The sequence below is a fragment of the Stenella coeruleoalba genome, assembly GCF_951394435.1.
Source record: "Stenella coeruleoalba genome assembly, chromosome: 13".
NCBI classification, from domain to species: domain Eukaryota; kingdom Metazoa; phylum Chordata; class Mammalia; order Artiodactyla; family Delphinidae; genus Stenella; species Stenella coeruleoalba.
In genome coordinates, this window is record NC_137159.1 from 51,808,914 (window position 1) to 51,829,203 (window position 20,290).

The 20,290-nt window shown below is 56.5% G+C and overlaps 2 protein-coding genes across 4 annotated transcripts in view; one reads left to right on the forward strand and one right to left on the reverse strand.

Moving 5' to 3' along the window:
- STPG4 (sperm-tail PG-rich repeat containing 4) overlaps positions 1–11,153 on the forward strand; it is a gene marked incomplete at its 5' end in the record, with an annotated part of 62,499 nt that extends 51,346 nt beyond the window's left edge. The window contains one exon of the mRNA XM_079940771.1: positions 8,930–11,153. The remainder of the gene's footprint in view (positions 1–8,929) is intronic.
- TTC7A (tetratricopeptide repeat domain 7A) overlaps positions 1,744–20,290 on the reverse strand; it is a 122,809-nt gene continuing 104,262 nt past the window's right edge. For 2 of the 3 annotated variants that reach the window (XM_079941260.1, XM_079941262.1), the window contains 2 exons: positions 16,123–16,325; positions 1,744–3,956 (listed from right to left, as the gene is read on the reverse strand). In XM_079941260.1, the coding sequence (XP_079797386.1) occupies positions 3,735–3,956; positions 16,123–16,325 (425 nt within the window). In that variant the 3' untranslated portion in view covers positions 1,744–3,734. Of the gene's footprint in view, positions 3,957–12,164; positions 12,532–16,122; positions 16,326–20,290 lie in introns of those variants that run through there. The other variant, XM_079941261.1, reaches the window with a different exon arrangement.

A 20,290-nucleotide genomic window follows, 5' to 3' on the forward strand; every position in this document is an offset into this window, starting at 1 on the left:
CTCAGAGCAGGTGGCCAATCTGGATGTGGCCTGGATTCTCAGCACACACCCCTACCCTGGCGTTTTCCCCCAGGTGCTGAAGCTGCTCCATTGGCAGTGCCTTTGGGGCAGTCTCTCCTGTTCAGGTGGCACGTCTGGCCCTGGCTTCTCCCAGCCAGGCTCTGGAGGCAGCAGGGGTCTCTGGCCCTGTCTGGACGCCCCCTGCTGCCTCCCACCCCCCTCCAGGCTTTGGCCACGCCTCTGCAAGGCTTTTTTTTTTTTTTTTTACATCTTTATTGGAGTATAATTACTTTACAATGGTGTGTTAGTTTCTGCTTTATAACAAAGTGAATCAGTTATACATACACATATGTTCCCATCTCTCTTCCCTCTTGCCTCTCCCTCCCTATCCCACCCCTCTAGGTGGTCACAAAGCACCGAGCTGATCTCCCTGTGCTATGCGGCTGCTTCCCACTAGCTATCTACCTTACGTTTGGTAGTGTATATATGTCCATGCCTCTCTCTCGCTTTGTCACAGCTTACCCTTCCCCCTCCCCATATCCTCAAGTCCATTCTCTAGTAGGTCTGTGTCTCTATTCCTGTCTTACCCCTAGGTTCTTCATGACATTTTTTTTCCCTTAAGTTCCATATATATGTGTTAGCATACGGTATTTGTCTCTCTCTTTCTGACTTACTTCACTCTGTATGACAGACTCTAGGTCCATCCACCTCACTACAAATAACTCAATTTCGTTTCTTTTTATGGCTGAGTAATATTCCATTGTATATATGTGCCACATCTTCTTTATCCATTCATCCGATGATGGACACTTAGGTTGTTTCCATCTCCGGGCTATTGTAAATAGAGCTGCAGTGAACATTTTGGTACATGTCTCTTTTTGAATTATGGTTTTCTCAGGGTATATGCCCAGTAGTGGGATTGCTGGGTCATATGGTAGTTCTATTTGTAGTTTTTTAAGGAACCTCCATACTGTTCTCCACAGTGGCTGTATCAATTTACATTCCCACCAGCAGTGCAAGAGGGTTCCCTTTTCTCCACACCCTCTCCAGCATTTATCGTTTCTAGATTTTTTGATGATGGCCATTCTGACTGGTGTGAGGTGATACCCCACTGTAGTTTTGATTTGCATTTCTCTGATGATTAGTGATGTTGAGCATTCTTTCATGTGTTTGTTGGCAATCTGTATATCTTCTTTAGAGAAATGTCTATTTAGGTTTTCTGCCCATTTTTGGATTGGGTTGTTTTTTTGTTATTGAGCTGCATGACCTGCTTATAAATGTTGGAGATTAATCCTTTGTCAGTTGCTTCATTTGCAAATATTTTCTCACATTCTGAGGGTTGTCTTTTGGTCTTGTTGATGGTTTCCTTTGCTGTGCAAAAGCTTTGAAGTTTCATTGGTCCCATTTGTTTATTTTTGTTTTTATTTCCATTTCTCTAGGAGGTGGGTCAAAAAGGATCTTGCTGTGATTTATGTCATAGTGTGTTCTGCCTATGTTTTCCTCTAAGAGTTTGATAGTGTCTGGCCTTAAATTTAGGTCTTTAGTCCCCTCCCCAGGCACTCATCACAATCTCCTCAGTGGGCCCCTCCCTCCCACTGCCCTCCCCACCTGTGCGTCCCCGCCCCGGCCTTCATGACCTCTCAGGCCTCTGCCTCTTCTCCAGGGCTCCCTCCCTCAAGGCCTGTCCCATGGGTACCTGGTAGATAAATGAACACACTGGTTCACACAAACCTGCTTTCCCTTCATGGGCCTCTTTATTCAAGACCTTTATTTTGAATTGTCAAGCAACTTGCCCAGCCCCGCTGAGGCTTCCTAAAAGGAATGCTTCAAGTCAAAATGCATTTGTTGCCTTTGCCTTTCCTATTACCAAGGACTCACTACCACCATCTTTGGGCATCCCAATGTAAACCAACAGCATTTGCTTTTTCTTGTTTATTTTTTTTCTAACAGAATTCCAGAATAAAAATAGATCTCTATCATATATATATATATTTATACACATACATACACATATAGAGATCCTTCAGCCAGGCGGGATGAAGGATCTGGTGTCCTTACAGTGTCCCTTGGCCTGGCATGGGAAGGCTAGAGGCACAGGCTCTCCCTGGTGGCACCTGGGGGTGTGGAGTGCTGAGCCAGGGCTGGGAGGAGCGTGGGTCTCCAACAGCCTCTTGCCTCGCCTCCGAGGAACAGACCGGGCTCTGACGGGCCAGAGCAGCCCTCAGCTGACCCTTCCACACACCTTCAAGTGAGAGATACGCCACACGGGGCTTTAAAACTGAAACCCAAAGTGCAGATAAGAAAGGAGTTCCCCGATAGGCCTGTGGGGAGAGTTCCAAGAGTATCACGCAGCAGGGAAGACACCACCCACCAGCACTCCCAGGACCTCGGTAGAGACGGGTGTCACATACACAGAGGCCTGCACAACCAGGGAGGGGCTAGGCTCCGGCCCTTCCTTGGGTCTCTAATTACAGGCCCTGTTTGGCCCCAGGCAGGGGAAACCGAATGGCTAGGGCGGGGCTTGGGTCACCCAAGAGAGCCTGAGGTGAAAATGGGCTGTGGATGGTGTTAAGGGCAGTCCTAGAGATTGCCAGTCTCCACATTATAACCACTAGAGGGAGCTACACTGTACCCATTGCCCAGAAAGGTAAGGCTTGAAGGAATGAGGTGTTGATGCAAGGAAGGGCTGGGTCCAGCGGCCATGTTTGTATCCTAGGGGCTACAGCCCAGGGCCTGAGGAGGTGGCTGAGGCCCGTTTCTAGAGAGGTGGAGGTGGGCAGAAATGGAAGTTGAGTTAGGCCCAGAACTGAGTACCCCTGGCCAGACACCAGAGGCCCCAGAGGCACTTGGCAACAGAGGGGAAGATTAAAGGCGGGCCCAAGCAAAGAGGGGCACGGCCAGGCACTGTCCACTAACTTAAACCTGGGAGAGGACCCAGAGGTCCGTCCTCTTCCTGCCTGCCAGCAGATTCTTCAAGCCATGACTGCCCTGGGCACGACCTGAGAGTGGGGTGTGAGGCCAGGGCCAGGGGGCTCCCCCAGGCACCGAGGCCTGCTGAGGGCAGGTGGTGAAGTACAGCTGTGAGGTTCCCCCACTAGCGCTCTTGGGGAACAAGTCCAGTCACCATGACTCTAAGTCACTGAGGGTTCAAGCAGACTGCCTCCCGAAGGGCCGAGGAAGGAACCCAGGAGAACCCTCTTGGCCCAGCCAAAGGGCAGCTCATCTTTGGCGTGGGGAGCAGAGAGCTGAGGTTCGAGACTAAAGCTTGTGCAAAGCCGGGAAATCCAGGGTCAGAGATATTGAAGGAGGGTGGCAGGTACAGTACAGGGGCTTTTAGACGGGGTGGGGGGGGAGGGGTACCCAAGCCTCACAGACCCTTCCTGCGCATTTAGATGATGCGCAGATACACTGGGGAGCGTCCCCCGTGTTGATGTGGCCTCCCAGCTACTTCCTTGCTCACAAACTCCATGCAGTCTGAGTCCCAAGGAACAAGGGATTTGTTTTTGATGCAGACCTGGTCCACCCTGCTCCAGATGAGCAGCTCCCAGTCCCAGCTGGCCCTGGAGGGAAAGCGGGGGTGGCGGGGGGAGGCGAGGAGAATTAGGGCTGCAGCCTGCAGACACATTCCCTAGAGATGTATCGCCCTGAGGCCCCGTACCTCCCCTGACCCACGCTCCCTGCTGCCCGCCGGCCCGCTGGGCAGCTCCCTCCCTCCCCAAAGCTGCGAGGCCTCATCAGAGCTCTCTGGGGATGATGGAGAAGGGCAGCACTGGGCTGCTGGCCTCCAGTTCGAGGGCGGTGAGAAAGCAGTCGACGGCGGCCTCGCTCTGGCCCTGGGCCTGCAGCACCTCGCCCAGGCCCTGCCATGCCTCGTGGCAGGTGCTCTGCCTCTCCACGGCGTCCCGTAGCACCTTCTGGGCCAGGCTCTTATGGCCCAGCTGACTCAGCATCACACCCTGGGGAGCAAGCACAGGGTGGGGTGAGTGAGGCTGTCCTGGGGCAGAGGCATCGGGGTAAGGAGTGGAAGCAGCACAGCCACGAGCCAGAGAGGGCCCTGCGTCTCAGGCTCGGGTACTGTCAAGTGACCGTGCCCTTGACCCATGCAAATCCTCCCTGTGTCCGTCCCAGCCTTGCTTCCAGCCCGGCCTCCCGGGTCACCCACTGTGGCAGCTCTGATCCTCCTTGCCCCAGGAGTTGGGCTTTAAGGTCAGCAGACCTGGCTTCGGGTCTCCCCATTACAGCTGAGGGATCCCGGGCAAGTCACCCCTCTCTGGCCCTCAGTTTTCTCATCTGTAAATGGGAAAGACCACTGTGTCCACCTCTAGGGTTGTTATGACGTTTACACGACAGTAGAGGCAAAGCACTTGAACCGTGCCTGATGTGTGTGAGCTCTCAGTCAACGGATCTGTTACCCCAAGGCCCCGGGCTGCACTGTGGCGCTGCCCTTCTCCCCAGGGACCTGTGAGACCAAGGAGTGTGCACTACAGGCCTGGGGAGGACCTCAAGCCTGTGGGTGAATGGACAGCTCCTGTGCCCGCAGCGGTAGCCTGTCTTCCTGGGACCTAAAGCCCATCCCAGCCTGGCCAGGCGGGTGAGGGTCGCAGGAGGAGAGTCAGATGGCCGGGGAACCAGGGACAGATGCTGGGTGAAAGGAGGGCCTCTGGGAGGGGCCTGGGAAGCTTGGCCCTGTTGTTTGGAGAGACAGAGGAAGTGACAGGAATTGTCACCGAGTTGGGAAGTGAAACTGGCACCTTGTCCCCCCTACGTCCACCCACACTGGGAGGGGTGTGGGGAGGTGGGGGGGAAGGGCCAGGGTCCTCTTTCGACCTCCAGTCCCAGAAAGACTGCTTTGCACCCTCCCACTAATCTGTGTCCCAGCCCTCAAAGGTGCCACAGTATCGCAGCACGGGGTGGGGGGGGCATCCTCTCATTCAGACATGAGGTAAAGCCCAAACAACAGCGACTTCCTGGACAGGGAATGGGGGTGGGGAGCTGCCTTCCGTGTGCCAGGAGCCCCCTCTCGGGTGCCCGCCCACTGACGGCCATGTACATTTTTAGCTGGAACATTTTCCTCCTCGCCGCACTCCCCAGAGTTAGGCCCTCCGTTGCTATGGAGACCCACTGGGGAAGAGGCACATGGCTGATTTCATGAAGTCTTCCGAGGGCTTGGAATACGACCAATTAGGCAAGAGTGAAAGATGGTGCTCAGGAAGCCCTAGGAAAAGCCTCCTTCTCTGAAGGCACTGGCTGGCGGTCTGGTGGCCAGGGGGAGGGAAAGCGGGGGGAGCTCTTCAACCGAGGGGGAAGCTGTCCCCAGGGGACCACAGGGATGGGGAGGAGGGCAGGGGAACCAGGGGCAGGGTAGAGCCTCAGGCAGGGCTCCTGGATCTGGCCAGATGGGTGCAGTGCTGACTCAGGGCTGTCCAGGACCAATGGGCAGTGTCCAGTCTGGCCAGCAGGGCTCCAGGCCAAGCTGCTCTGTCCACATGGCCTGGGAGCTGGACCCTGAGCAGCTCATGATGGAACAGGGCCCACGAGGAGGAGGGCAGGAAGGCGAGACAACAGGCCGCCAGACACCAAAATTAAGCACCAAAAATGGAAGGTTTGAGCCCTGTGAGTGCTGCCCATGGGGGAGCAACAGAGGACAGATGGGGAAGGCCAGCGGGGCCACCCAGGGCGGGGGCGGGGCCACAGTGGCTTTTACACACCAAGTTTTCTATATTGAGCTTCCATGTGAGATTTTTGTTTGAAAAGAGGGCTTTATAGCTAAAAACAAGCCTGAAAACCCCTGATCTCAAGAAGTGTTTAGGTGTTTGGGAAGGGGCCAGATGTGTCTGCAGGCTGAACAGGGTGTGTGTGTGTTGGTTTAGGAGGTTTGTGGCAGGCTCCTCTGTATGTTCTATGTAGAGGAAAACAGCCCAGGGCTACACAGCCGGAAGACCTGGCCAGGTTGGAATCCCAGCTGTGCCACTGACAAGTGCCAAGACCATGGGGAAGTGGCCCATTTTCTCTGAGCTGCTGTTCCCTCGTCTGTAAACCAGGGGCTAGAACAGTCCTACCTCGTAGGCTATTGTGAGGGTTCTGCAAGGATGAATTTGAAATTATAGAGCAGGGTGCATGGTGGGCTGACAGCAAGTGGAAGTGTCCCCAGGATGAACAGAGGGTCCTGGGTGGAGGGGCAGGGAGGGCAAAGAAGATCTGGAGGGCAAGGCTCCCTGTGAGGGAAGACTGTGTGGGCTGGCGTGGGGTTGGATCACATCCCCCCCACCCTGGGGTGCTGACCTCAGAGCCTGAAAGGAGACACCGGGGTCAGGCTGGGGTCTGGAGGCCCAGGGCCTGTAACAGGATCTGCTGCCACCTGCCCGAGACACCAGCCCGTTGGGTTCATGTTTGGTAGCAACTCAGAGCTGTTTGCTGCCTGACAACTGGGCAGGGCCCTGCCCCAGGAGGATGTGAGGTCTCACCTGCTCTCCCAAAGCCCGGCGCTGAGCCGAGGGCCTGCCGTCAGTCACCCACCCCCAGCTGCCCCCCGAGAACAGGTCTCCAGGGAGATGGTGGGAACACAGAACTGGTCTCAATTCCATCCAAATATCCCGGCTGACTCCTTCCCTCCCTGTGTCGAGAGAGGAGACCAGACCTGCTAAGTGACTCTCAGCTTCTGACACTTGACCTGGGAGATGCCATCGCGGTGCTGCCCACACAGGGATTAGAAAGAAGTGCGAGTCACTGATGGTGGTGGAGGACGGCGCCTATAACCGGCGCTCAGGGAGGGGCAGGGCTGTGGGGGAGTCCCCAGAAATTCCCCAGGTCGTCCATTCCTTCTTCCTTCCCTCCCTTCCTGGATCTCAGGAAGGGAGGGAGCATCTGGCCTCATCTCATCTGACAGGCCCCTGCTCCTCTAGGAAGTCTGTCTTTCTTGCCTAAGGGCAGCACGTGCTGCCACACCAGCGCCTGGAGGGTGTGCTCCTCACTGTAGCTCTCGAACGCCACCCCTGACCCCACCCCCGTAGGCTGAGAGAGACAGGGTCCCCGGCTCCTGCCTGCTCCGTGATTTCCCACAGGACAGCAGCTCACAAGAGTTTGGGGGGATGGTGGTGGTCACCGGAGGCCTTTGTGCGTACTTAGTGACCTGCTTAGGGACACAAAGGCAGGCACTCTGAGGGCCGCCTCCCTGGCTAGGGTCTGGTCTCCGGTTTGTGTGGAGACTCTGAAGGGACGCTCCCTGTTAGGAGCCCAGGTTCTCTGGGGAAGTACAGGTTGGGGTCAGAAGCCACAGCCTGGGATGGGGATGAAGGGGAGCGGGGGTCCTACCTGCCTTTTGGAGAATTACCACTGCACACCATCTCATCCGGTTGATTCAGTGCCTGACGCTGTACCCCAGAGGGGAGGGGCGGCAGGAAGGTCCTGCTGTGTGAGCCTTTTTCTTCTTTGGGGGGAGGGCGGCCCTGGGAAGCAGCCCTGACTGCTAGGCCAGCTGCAGGCCAGGCTGAGGGCTCCTTCCCCACCCCTCCCCTCAAGTATTTATAGAAGTTATTTTGGGAATTTTCTTTCTGAGCTCAAGGCACATTCCTGGGATTCTGTAACAGCCTTTCCAGCTGGGAAGCCAGGAATCAGCTGGAGGCTGCTGGAGTCTCCCGGTCCCTGGAGCCCCCTGCTTGGGGACCATGGGGCTGCAGGAAGGAGCCCAGGGCAGGACCACCTCTGAGGCTGCCCCAAGGCTCCCTCCCTTCACCCACCCCAGGGGCGGGGATGGGAGGGGAGGGGGGCTGACACACCCTTCAGGGAGGCCCACAGTCCAGCCGAGCTCACAACTCTCTCCGTGTGCACTCCCGGATCCTCCCAGGTGTGTCAGCCCCTACCTGTCCAACCACACTGGGAATGAGGAATCTGTCCCGGCTGAGAACCTAGCCCACACATCACCACATCCCTCCTGGAGCTGGGGCAGCTCCCGGCCCACAGGCTGGTCCTACCTCCTTGTTGTGGGGAAGGGTATGACTCCTAGACCCACCCGAGGCCTGATGAGCTCCCACCCAGAGCTCCCCTTGGCGCTCTCACAGGAAGAGGCCTCGGCCCAGAGAGCCCCCAGACTCACTCAGAGCGCAGCCTAGCTAGGGGGCTTCTGGGGCAGCAGAGGTGGCTGTGCTCTTCACATACCAGAACTCACGCCTGTCCCTTCCTCCTAGGGCCTCCACAGGTGACATGTCATGAACACCAGCGGGCCCCTCGGCTGGGGGTGGTGTCTGTCTGCAGAGGGCCGCAGCCAGGCTCAAGGACAAGCACCGCTTGGTCAGAGGGCGGGCACGGCCTGCGGGGGAGGGGGGTCTTGCCAGTCCCGCTTCTAGGCAGGGGGCTGGGCCTTTGGCTGGGGGCTCTGCCCACCCTGGAGCACGGCCAGGCCCAAGGGGCCAGGTCAGGAGGCTGCAGCGAGGCCTCTGGACTCTGGATTCTAGAAGTGAACACCCTGTGATGGGCAGCGAGAGGGGGACCCCATGGCAGATGCTCCTCTCTAAGCAGGAGCCCAAGGGGTGTGCTGGCCTTCTGCACAAGGGGAAAGACCTGAACCCTGCTACACCCTCCAGACATGTCTTTCCGACCATTGATTCTGGGGTTAAATTAAGCCAACAGTGCTTAACCGTGGCTCTGAGCTGAGTCTGTGCCACTGCCAGAAAGCTTCCCGCCCACTTCCTCATCAGGGTTGCTGTGGACTTCAGGAGTCCACACACTGGCCTACGGTTTGCCTAAAGTCCTGGGTCAGAGGCAGGGGGACCTGCCTCTGCGAGCCCGGGGCGCGGGCTCAGGGGCAGTGCTGCGGCTGTGCCGTCATGGGCATGAGGCGGGCTGGGGGCGGCCGCTGGACACGGGAGGCCCAGGCTGAGGGGACACGCCCTCACACCTCCCACCCCTCCTCCCTTCTCCACTGCCCCATCAGGGAATGCAGGCCGCAGGCAGCACTGCGGAGGGACCAGGAAGAGAGCTCCCGATAAAACCTAGGAGGTCACATGGCCAAGAAGACATTCCTATTGAGCTTTCCTGCCCCACAACAGCAGTATTCCTGCCCCACTGGAGCTGGGGAGACTCCGCTCACGAGCGCAGGCAAGACTTCCAGGTCCTCCCCTTGCCTCAGGCTGCCTGGACCCTCAGCCCTCTGCCATGGCTCAGGAAGCCCAACAAGGAAGAAGCCTAGAGCAGACGGGCTGTCCTGCATGCGGAGGCATGGGGCCCTGGAACCAGAGACCTTACTGCCCGCCTCATCCAGCGTCAGAGAACCTCCAGAAGGCCGGGTGCTGAGTTTCACTTCTCAGCCGCTCAGAACACCTTTCCTCCTTCAAGTCAGGAAGCAGCGGCCGAACCTGCCTAACAAGACTATGGGCCCGAGCGCAGGGCCTCCCCGAGCCTGGCCTTCCCTGCTCTTCCTCTCCAGCAGCCTCGGGGCCCAGCATGCCCCTTTAGCTGCAGAGCCTCACCTGACATATGCGACGGCAAGAGGGGGTCTCAAATCCCCCTCGTCCCTCAACGCAGACTCTAGCTCACTGGGCCGGCTGCTCTCGCTCTCAGCCAGGGGCAGCCTGGCCTCGCACTGTGCACAGTCTTGTCCCACCCGCAGGGCAGCTGGGGCTGATGTCCCAGACCTCTGTGCCTGGGTCAGAGTCGCTGGGTGGACTCAGAGGACGGGGAGGCTTCGCTACAATGAGTGTCTGGGGCTCGGCTCTGGGCATCCCCTGCCCTCTGCAAACCAAGAGCATCTGAACCTGGCCTGGGAGCCACACTTTGAAATGAAAAAGTAAACGCTTTTGCACAGCAAAGGAAACCATGAGCAAAATGAAAAGACAACTTCACAGAATGGGAGAAAACATTTGCAAATGATGCGACCGACAGGGATTAATCTCCAGAATATACAAACAGCTCATGCAGCTCAACTGCAAAAACCACCCGGGCAAGAAGTGGGCAGAAGGTCTAAACGGACATTCCTCCAGAGAAGACACACAGATGGCCAAGAAGCACCTGAAACGACGCTCAACATCGCTAATCACAGAGAAATGCAAATCAAAACTACACTGAGGAATCACCTCACACCGGTCAGAAGGCCATCATCAAAAGATCTACAAACAATACATGCTGGAGAGGGTGTGGGGAAAGGGAACCCTCCTGCACTGCTGGTGGGAATGTAAATTCATACAGCCACTATGGAGGACAGTATGGAGGTTCCTTAAAAGACTAAAACCAGAAACTACCATATGCTCCAGCAATCCCACTCCTGGGCATATCTAGAGAAAACGATAATTTGAAAAGATACAGGCACCCCAATGTTCACTGCAGCACTATTTACAATAGCCAAGAGATGGAAGCGACCTAAGTGTCCACCAACAGAAAAATGGATAAAGAAGATGTGGTACATATATACAATGGACTATTTACTCAGCCATAAGAAAGAATGAAATAAGGCCATTTGCAGCAACATGGATGGACCTGGAGATGATCATACTAAGCAAAGTCAGTCAGGCAGAGAAAGACAATCATATGATACCACTTACACGTGCAATACCACCTATACATGCAATCTTAAAAAATGATACAGATGAATTTATTTACAAAACAGACTTAAAAAACCACAGGGAAATCTACTCAATATGCTGTAATAACCTAAATGGGAAAAGAATCTGAAAAAGAGTGGATATGTGTATATGTATAACTGAATCACTTTGCTGTACACCTGAAACTAACACAACATTGTAAATCAAACATACTCCAATATAAAAAATAAATTAAATCAATAAAGGTAAAAGTAACCCTGTCTACTGGGCCATTAACTTACAGAATTCTTTAACCTGATCCTAACAAGAGCCCTAGGTGCTTGGCATCACGAGTCCCATTTTACAGAGGAGGACACTGAGGTTCTGGGAGGTTGAAGAACTTGGCCAAGGTTAAATGGTGAGTACAGGCAAAGTGGAACTCAAGTCCAGCTCAGTCATACTCGAATGCTGTGCTCCAACCTCCAGACGTGATACTGGGGGCTTAAAAACCACCCCAGCCCCAGAGGCAACCCCAAAGGCAGCTCTGTTGGCACCACGGGCCACCCAGCAGCACAAGGAGATTTGGGCCAATGACCCTTGTCCCATGGCAGTGAGGTCAAGCAGCCCTGTCAAAGGTGGGGCTCAAACTCAGGCCACCTGGTCTTCCACGTGAATGGTGGCAAAAATACCCGGTGTTGACTTATCTTTTCACAGCTCTCGGCTCGTCCCCTAAAACTACCCCTTCAGGTCACAAGGGCCTGAATTATTATCCCCATTTGATAGAAGAGAAACTGAACCAGCAAGAGGAAGTAATCTCCAAGTGCCCCCCTAACCTGAAGGCCGGCAGGGCTGACTGCGTGTCTCAGACCTCTCCCGTCTGGTCCTACCCTCCAGGACTGGGGACAGGACCAGTCAGGGGAGGGTGGGTGGAGTTCACCTCTTTGACCTTAGAGAGCAGAGCCTTCCAGGTTAGATTCCTGGAGCACCTGCAAAAGGCCCAACCCAGAACCTCAGGTTTGGGTGGGGCAGAGCCCTGGTTCTCGCTGACTCAGGCCCGGCCTTGGGGAGGGAGAGCGATGGTGGGAGGGAGCTTCTGCGGGACTTAAGTCGTGAAGTGGCACACCCCAGCCTGGAGAGAGGGAGGCAAGGAGCTCTGGGGCCAACTGGGGGTGGCCGCATGCCATGGCCGTGCCCCAAGTCCACTTAAAGACAACCATGCTGGGAGCCAGAGGGAACGAATGCAGGGGAATAATTCATCACCAGCTCTCATCAGGGGGCAACAGATGACAGAAACACTGTCTTCCTGTCTTTCCAGGGGCATCTGGAGAGAGGATAGGCCGGGTCACGCAGCCAGGATTGCTTCAGAAATCACATCTCTGGGAATTACATGACCGGAGCCAAAGCTTATGCAGGGCTGTCTCCCCCTACTGCTGGGGTGTCCGACGTGGAAAGGGTTCTGGGGAGAGGGGGCAGCAGGAGCTAAAGCCCTGTCCCAAGAAGAAAGCATGACCAGGGGCAGAGGCCAGTGAAGAGCAACGAAGCCTGCCCAGAGAGGGGCCAGGAAACCACTACCCCCCAGGATCTGTCCCTGGGAGAGGAGGGCGGGACGCCAACCACCACAAACACAGATGGCAGGGACGCAGCCACACCTGCCCACTCCTGGCTGAGGCTTTCAAGCTACCACCTGCAGTGAGACAGTCTGCACCAAACATCCACAGTCCCGGCTCAGGCAAGTGGAGGGTAGAGAGTGAGGCAGCGTGTGGCCAGGGCTGGGGACCCTCCTGCCATTAAGGTCAGGTGACCTACCTCAAAGGAGAGGGTGGAGAGAGTGAGGCAGCCTGTGGCCAGGGCTGGGGACTCTCCTGCCATTAAGGTCAGGTGACCTACCTCCAAGGAGCCCCCTCTTGGGAGGGTTCTCAGGGAGTTGATGACTCCATCAGCCACTCCTGGGCTCCTTGCCTTCCCTAAGCATCTCTGTTCCTTTGGACGTCCCCTCTCGGCCAAGCCCATGGAGCCTTCTCTGAAAAACAGCGTCACCCGAGGGACAACTCCTCTGCTGATCTTGGGAAGGACCCTGCTTCCTTTCTCAGGTTTCCTCAGGGACAGGCAGGTAAAGTTCAGGTTTCCCCTTCTTAACTAGATTCTCTGCCAGTAAATTAAGTTCTGAGCAGCCAGGCTGAGTGAGTGGGGTTTCCGGCTACCTAGAGGGGAGGCTGAGACAGAGCTGGCAGAGACTGTCGGGACCTGCTCCTGGGATTTCACTGGGAATTTCCATTGGCAGAGAGCATGTCTTTCTCTTTCCACACCTGGCAGTCTCCCAAAGCCACCTGGCCATCCCTGAGCCTGGTGGAGGTGGCAGCCTGCAGGATCGGGGCTTGACGGCACAGACTCCTCAGGGACGCTGCTGTGCGCGCGGCGGGAACTCTTTGCTGACACAGCACTGCCAAAGACGTGTCTCTTTCCTGCCTGATCTGGGTGGAAAAGCCTGAGCTGAGCCCAGGGTGGAGCTGGAACCATGGAAACGTCCCCATCACATCCAGGGCCGGGAGGGCAGAAGGACAGGAAGAGCAGAGAATATGCTTCTGGGCCGAAGTTCATGTTCTTGGAAGCCTGAACCCTGGCTCCTGGAAACAACAACTCTCCCCTCCTAGAGGCTTTCTCCAGCCTGTCTCCAGATCTCCTGTCCCATGTACAAAGCCCGGGAGAGGCCACAAGGCCGGCCCCCTGGTGTTGGACCATCCTGCCCAAGAACTGCAGGGCAGAACCGGGCACCCACACAGCTCACTGAGTGCATCTCTGCCCTCCTCTCTCCGGAACTCAGAGCGTGGGACTCAGCCACTATATCAGAGGGCTCACTGAGGAGCCCAGAGCTCTTCCAGACCAGGCTATGGGTGGCCGTGCTCTCAGGGGAGGGCTGTGTCTCCTTCCCCTCGTGCCTAGCAGAGGCCGATGTCCTCCAAGAGCCACAGTGGCAATAGCAAGGCCAGGACGTCCTCCCTGGGAACCTGCCTTGGCAACGACTCCAGTGGGGGTGTGTTACCAGTTCCCCTCCATATTCCTTTTTCTGGATAGTTCTCCAAGGATGCAGCAGCCTCACGCTGAGACGACTGCTGTGTCTCTCTTATGCGCTACTATTTTTAGATTTGTGAATCTAAGGGATTCACATCAAATCTAAGGGATTTGTGAATCCCTTACATAAGTACCAAGCTGACTTAGACCGACGGGGAGTGACTCCCATCATGCAGTACACCATGCTGAAAAAGATCCCAAGATCCCATCTGTGCTCAGTGGGAAAAAAATGCTGTGACCGATAAGCGACGTCTGTCCCGGGCGAGGGACTGGACGGTGTGGCGGGTGGCGTGTTCTGTCTTTTCTGATATAGCACTGCAGACTTTCAGAAGCACTCTCACATGCGTCACCTCATTTGATTAGAACGACACTGGTCTAGTAACGATGAAGCTCGTTATTCATTTATAAAAGGAGACATCAGGAGCATGGAAGTTAAGTGTGTCTTTTCCTAAATCACCCAAGTGAATTAGGGCCAGAGCCGGGATTAGATTCCAGATGTCCTGAGTCTGAGGACTGTACGGGGAAGACACTTAGCTCAGGGAACACTGGAGTCCAACGAGCCAAAGTGTTCGCATGTCTTTGGGAAAACAGTGCTTAGTAAGTCTTCCCCAGGCTTGAAATTTGCTATTCTTTATGCATATGTGTGGGATGCTGGCAGGAACACAGAGTGTGGAAAGGGGATGGGCTGCCCACGCTGGAGCCGACTGCCCCTCTGGTTGCTTGTAACTTAACAGTGGGCAGTCCCTTCTCCGATTATATCAAATCAGCAAGGCACCCCAGGAAGAGAAAAGGGACCTTTTCAGAAACATCTGCAGGGAGCCACTCCGGACAACTTATTCAGTTACCATGGAAACCCACCCTTGCAAACTGTTTCAGTTTTAGGAAAATAGCTACAAACAATAATAAGCATAAATGAAAAATGGTACATGTTGCTTCAAAATTGTACTTGTTATTGGATTTGGTCGGGTTTTCGAGACCGAGACGGCAGGCTCATATCCACGAGCACAGGGAAAGGCAGCCGTCTGCCTGCCTGCAGGCCTAACGACAGAGCCCACATCCCCCCTCCCAGATCCCTAATCAAGTTTCTGGATGTGACCTCCGGGGAGGCATTTATCAGAGGAGCTAATATCTGAATTGTGGGAGGAAGGAGGATGTGCCTTGCAAAAAACAAACATTTGCTGAGCCGACGGGAAGGCAACACGGCGTCATGTGGAGGGAACCTAGACCAGGCCAAGCTGTTGCTACGTGGGCCTGAGCTAGAAATCCTTTAAGAGATCAGGCTGAGATGGGAATCTCCGTACTGGTCTGTTTTCAAGGACTCTCAGGGTTAGCAAGGACCTTATGAAGATGACCTGGTCCAGCTCCTCCCACATGTGACATTTACATTCTCTGGGCAACATCCTCACCAGCTGATTCATGAGTCTGTGCTTGGACTATGCCAAGAGTTAAGTCGTTTTTCCTGACACTGAGCTGACATCTAACTCCTCGTAGCTTCTACTCACGAACAAAGCGACCCCTTTTGTCAATGATAATCCTTCAGCCACCTGGAGCCATGCTCCTGATGCTTCTGTGTTCTCCATGGGGCAGACATCAGTGACACCCTCACGGCCATTCTCCTCAGAGAGCTCTCAAAGTGAGACATCTGAGGTGGAACCCAGACCCTGGGACTGGGAAAGACTGTGTTGCTGCGGGCTCCTAAATTATACTTCAGAAATCACTGTGCATATGCAGGCCTGTACACTTTCAATCACGACATTTATCCTGATACCTGCTCTCTGAAAGCAGATAAGGAAGGCGAGGAAAAACAGTCTTCCTTAGGGTATGCTATGCCACCTGTTAGATGTTTCCTGGACCAGAGAATCCCCATTGCACAGGTGAGTAAAACTGAGGTTCCAAGAAGGGGCTGACTTGCCCGTGATCACCCAGGAAGAGAATGGCAAGGCCAGGACAAAAGCACCAGCATCCTGCTCCCAGCCTCTGAACCTTCCCACAGGAGAGTCACCGAGCCCTGGGCACCCAAGTCCTGGGCTCCGTGCCCTAGGATTAGGGGTTGCCGGCCCCTCTTAGCACCCCGAGGCCATTCTCAATGTGTGCTTGATTGAGTCAGGCCTGACATGACAGCCCACCCCAAAACATCGCCTGAATCCCACAAGGAGGCATAGAGCTCCTCTCAAAAGGGCAAGGCAGCCCCGTGATCAGGGAGGGCCTGGGGACCCCCGAAAAAACGCATTTTGGTATCTGCCTAGAGTCTCCAGGGCAGGGACCTGATGAGTAACAGTGAAAACCTCTGGGGCTAGATCGCCTGACAGAAACACAGCAAAAGGGAGTCACCAAGAATCAACCAATTCTCCTCATCCCCTTAGGCAGGCTCTGATTGAAGGGGGACGGCCTGTCTCTACAAGAACAGAGAACAGTCTCTGTTCTCCCAGCAGAGCAGGAAGGACAGCAGGGAACAGCGGCAGAAAGGCGCTGCAGGCAGTGGAGGCTGCGGGGTAGGGAGGGGGCCCCCGAGGCCTCCGGAGCGGGTGTGGGGCTGACTCACCAGGCTATGCATGATGCGCACGCCGTCGGGGTTCACCGTGAGCGCCTCCTTGTACAGCTGCTTGGCCTCCTCCAGGCTGCCCTTCATCTCGGCCAGCCGGCCCCGCATGTAGAGCACCGAGTGTGATGTGGGGAAGAGGCCCGCGGCCTCCTGGATGCAGAAGCCTGCTTCCTTGAGGTGCTGCTGCTCCATGAACAGCTCGGCTGTGAAACGAGACGGGCAGGTGAGGCGGTGGGAAAAGTCAGAGGCAGCGGCCCCCTCCCGCATCCGACCATCAGCCCCCGGAGTTTAGGAACTGGTCTTGGGTGATGGAAACCACCCCACCGAGACCCAGCATGGGACTGGCTCGCTCTGGGGTGCGGCGGTAGCACAGGCCGTGGTTTCTGAGCGCTCACTCTGTGTCAAGTTGATGCTCTGTGCTACACGCGGTCCGACTCCACCAACACTCACAAAACCCTATGTGAACAACGCACTTCTATTACCCACTTCAGGGAGGAGGATACGGGCACAGAGAAGGTGAGGAACTCGCGTAAGGCCACAGGGAGAGTAAGCAGTGGAGCCAGGGTTTGCAGGGGGCTGTCTGACTTCAGAGCCTGGCAGTGGGGGCACGAGTGGGATCCCCTGCAGCTAAGCATTTGCTCGGGGGACTCTTCTGTCCCGTCACTTCACCTATTCATCACGTATCTGGGAACAGGGGGCGGGAGGCAGATGAGGTCGCTTTCCAAGGAGGGCTGCTGACTAAAGAGCTAATCCACCTGCGTGGTCAGGACGAGGACAGCCAAGTGATGCTACCACGGAGGGGTGGGAGGAAGGAGGCCCAGGGAGCGCCCGTGGAGGGCAGGGGTGGGGCTCCCGCTGAGGAGCTACAAACCCGCCTGCACTTACTGAGAGCTGACCGTGGGCCAAGCAAGCATCTCCTCTCATTTAATCCTCAGGAGTCTGGGAGGGAGACTCTCCCGTGCCCCAGGCTGAGGGGGGGGGGGCCTCACCCCAGTCCCTCGGTTGGAAGGGGCAGCTCCTGGCCTCCCTCCAAACTTGGGACTTTCTGTCGCATGGAGAGGAATCAGGGATGCACACGCCCTTCAACCAACAGGTGGGGAAAATCCGCCCCACAACCAGTTTGCCTTCTTCCCCCAGATCAGTAGAAAATAGGGCAGTTTCTCCAATTGCGGGCCCACCCACACAGACGCGCATTTCAAACCCACGCTGCACAGGTACACACCTACTGGAGGCACCCTCAGAAGCGCGGAGCACCGGAGGTGCCTCGCAGCCCACTCAGCCTTCGTCTCGTGGCAGCGCGGGCCCGGCTGCCCCGCACAGATGGGAGGGAGCACAGAAGGGCAAGCAGAGCCTGGCTGGGGGCTTTGCCAAGAGCTGTTCCCAGCACAGGCCGAGAGCTGAGGTTACACGAGTTCAGATTAGGTCCAGGGGCTGGGGGCGGATAACAGACTCCCCAAAGAAAGCTCCCAGAAAAGGTGGAAGACCTGGGCCCAGGCAGCCCGTCTTCTGGTTCCAACAAGAAGCAGGAAGGAGGCCTAAGGCCTTGACTGTAGCACACAGCACAGGGGGCACTCAGCATGAATGTGGCCTAAGGTCCACTGTAATCAAAGTAGCTTGAATGCTGCAGAAGGCATTCTGAGCAGGGTACTCTTTCTCTTTTCTGGAGTAGAGAATTTGGGAGAATCAGAGAATTAATTAAACTCAGAGGAGCCAGGTTCCCATGATAAGGTGCGAGAGAAGCACAGGCTCTTGTCCTCAGAGACGGCCTGAACTGGAGATTCCCACGGTGAAAAGCTTGGAAGGCCAGGCCAGGAGGGGTGGGCTTTGAACCTGGGGCCCGGCAGGGAGGGCTGGCTATCTCGGCCTCGCTCTCCTCTGCTCTGCTGTTGTGTTCCCTTCCGGAGCTGCTGCCTGGGGCTCTCCGCCGGCTGCCTTCATACGTGGGTCCGATGTCCAGCTGCTGAGGACTGACCGTGTGCCTGGCCCTCCCATGAGGAGGAGGGGAAAGCAGAGCAGCTGAGCCACCAAGCCACTGGAGTGACCGAGGGCAGCGGAGTGACAAGTGCCATCGCTGAGTGTTCTGGGCGCTCGGACGGGGTCAGGCTAGCTGTGCTGGTGTGGTCAGGGAAGTCTTCCTGGTGGAGGCGGCATCTGAGCCAGGGCCTGAAGGCACAGGGACACTTGGACTGGCAGAGAGGAGAAGGGAGGCTGTGCTGACGTGGAGGGCTGGGACCCCCTGCGGCAGGACTTCTCAGGGTCACAGAGGAGAAGGGAGAAGCAGAAGGAAGTGTGTGGTGTGAGTGCTGGGCGTGGGGAGGCCTGTCCTGCACCAGCCCCTGGGGCTGCTTCCTCCATCGCCAGGAGCTGAGCTCAGAGGCCAGCTCGCCACTCCCTTGGACCTTGTCCCAGCTGACCCTCCCCAGGCCTGGCCCACCTGCCCACCTGGTCCTGGCCCGCCTCATTAAGCTGTTTACAACTTGCTGCCCTGTCTCCTGAGCCCCATCTCTGGAGGCTGGCCCCGGTCCCTCCCTTGGGAACTCTTCACAGTGCCTTCACATCAACAGATTTCAATTATAGGGACCTCCACCTTCTTTCTTCCTCGGGGCCCTGGGCCTTGTCCTGGGCCCACACCAGAGAACATACCCTGAAAAATAGGTAGGACTGCTTTGCTCCGATGAACATTACCAGTTAGGCAGGAAACCAGACGACACGGAACAGAGCCAGAGAAGTGAGGGCTCCCGGCCGCTTTATGGATAGCCCCTGGCAGGCCCAGCCTCCAGGGCGGGGTCCCTGACCTACACACAGGCCCACAGGTCTGGGGGCTGCAATGCACCCCTTTTTCCTAGCCTCAGCGTCCCTGGGCAGTTGGTGCTCCCCAGACAGCCGGCCTCGGCTGCAGCAGGAGCCGCGTGGCACGGTGCCCACCCACTGCCCGATCCTCTACGTCCCAGTCCTGGCTGCCAGGGCCCCGAGGTGCCCACACCCATCCCGGCCTCCCCTGGCCAGGGCTGTTACTGGGTTTCCCTTGAATTCTCATAGTCGAGGTCACCCCTCCAGCAAACAGGGGCCCTGCTGCCCGCTCCGTGTCAGAGGCCCCTCTCTGATCCCCTTGGTTCCTTCTCTCTCCCCCTCCCTTCCGATTTTCACTTCTCTCGTCTCCCTCTCTGCCCGCTCCTGACCTCCTCTCCTGTCTGTCTGTCTGTCTCGGCTTTTCTTCTTCCTTCCATCCTCTCCACCCACCCTCCTCTGTGCTTTCTCTCAGCAGGCCCCAAATGGAAAACATCTGTTCCCTGGAGCTTTGCAACAGTCCCTTTTATGATGTTTTTCTGAGGCATCCTGATCTAACCCTGCACCCAGCGCTGGCTGCAGTCTTCCTGCCCGTCTTGCCAGTGCCGAGCCCTCTTTGCAGGAAGGAAGGCCTCGCTCGCTGCTGCTGAGCTGAGAAGCAGGGTGAGGGAGGGCCCAGGGCCCCGCTTAAGGCCTGTAGGGGCCTCGCCAGGGGAGATGCGCTTCCTAGAGGCCCTCCGTGAGGCCCCAGAAAGGAAGGGGGACCACCCGAGCTAAAAGGGCAGGGGCCCCCAGGGCAGGAGAGAAGGTTAGACCCTAAAAAGAATACACCTTGAGCCCCAGGAGGGGTCCCCCAAACTGTCCCCTAAAGGAAATAAGCAGTTCCCCATGGAGCAAACCCTCAGGACATATGGATGCCCAGAGAAAAGGAGAAGGAAGGGTGGGGGAAGAGGAATGAGAGAGAAGAGCAGGGGGCCGGAAGGGAGAAAGGCCGGGAGAGTAACACAGAGAACGCAAAGGTCTGAAGGGATTTTTCGGGTTGGTCTGAGACCCTCCATCCCTGGGATGCAGCGAGGGGCACCGTCTTCCTCAGGCCACACAGATGTCAGGGCTGCACGGGCCTGGGCTCCCGGCTTCCTGCCCCGGGAGCGCTCTCCTCATGGACTCAGGAGGAGGGGCTGACGGGCAGAGAGGAGGAAAGAAGGGCAGGCAGGAGCAAAGGAAAAGAGGCCATGGGAAGCGGGCACAGAAGGCCGGAGGGAGGAGGGCAGGGAGCTGGGAAAGAATGGAGCGTGGAGGAAGATAAGGGAAGAATGAGGAGGAAAGAAGGAAACTAGAATTAGAGGAGCCTGTCGGACCAAGGGCCAGACGTAGCTTCCGT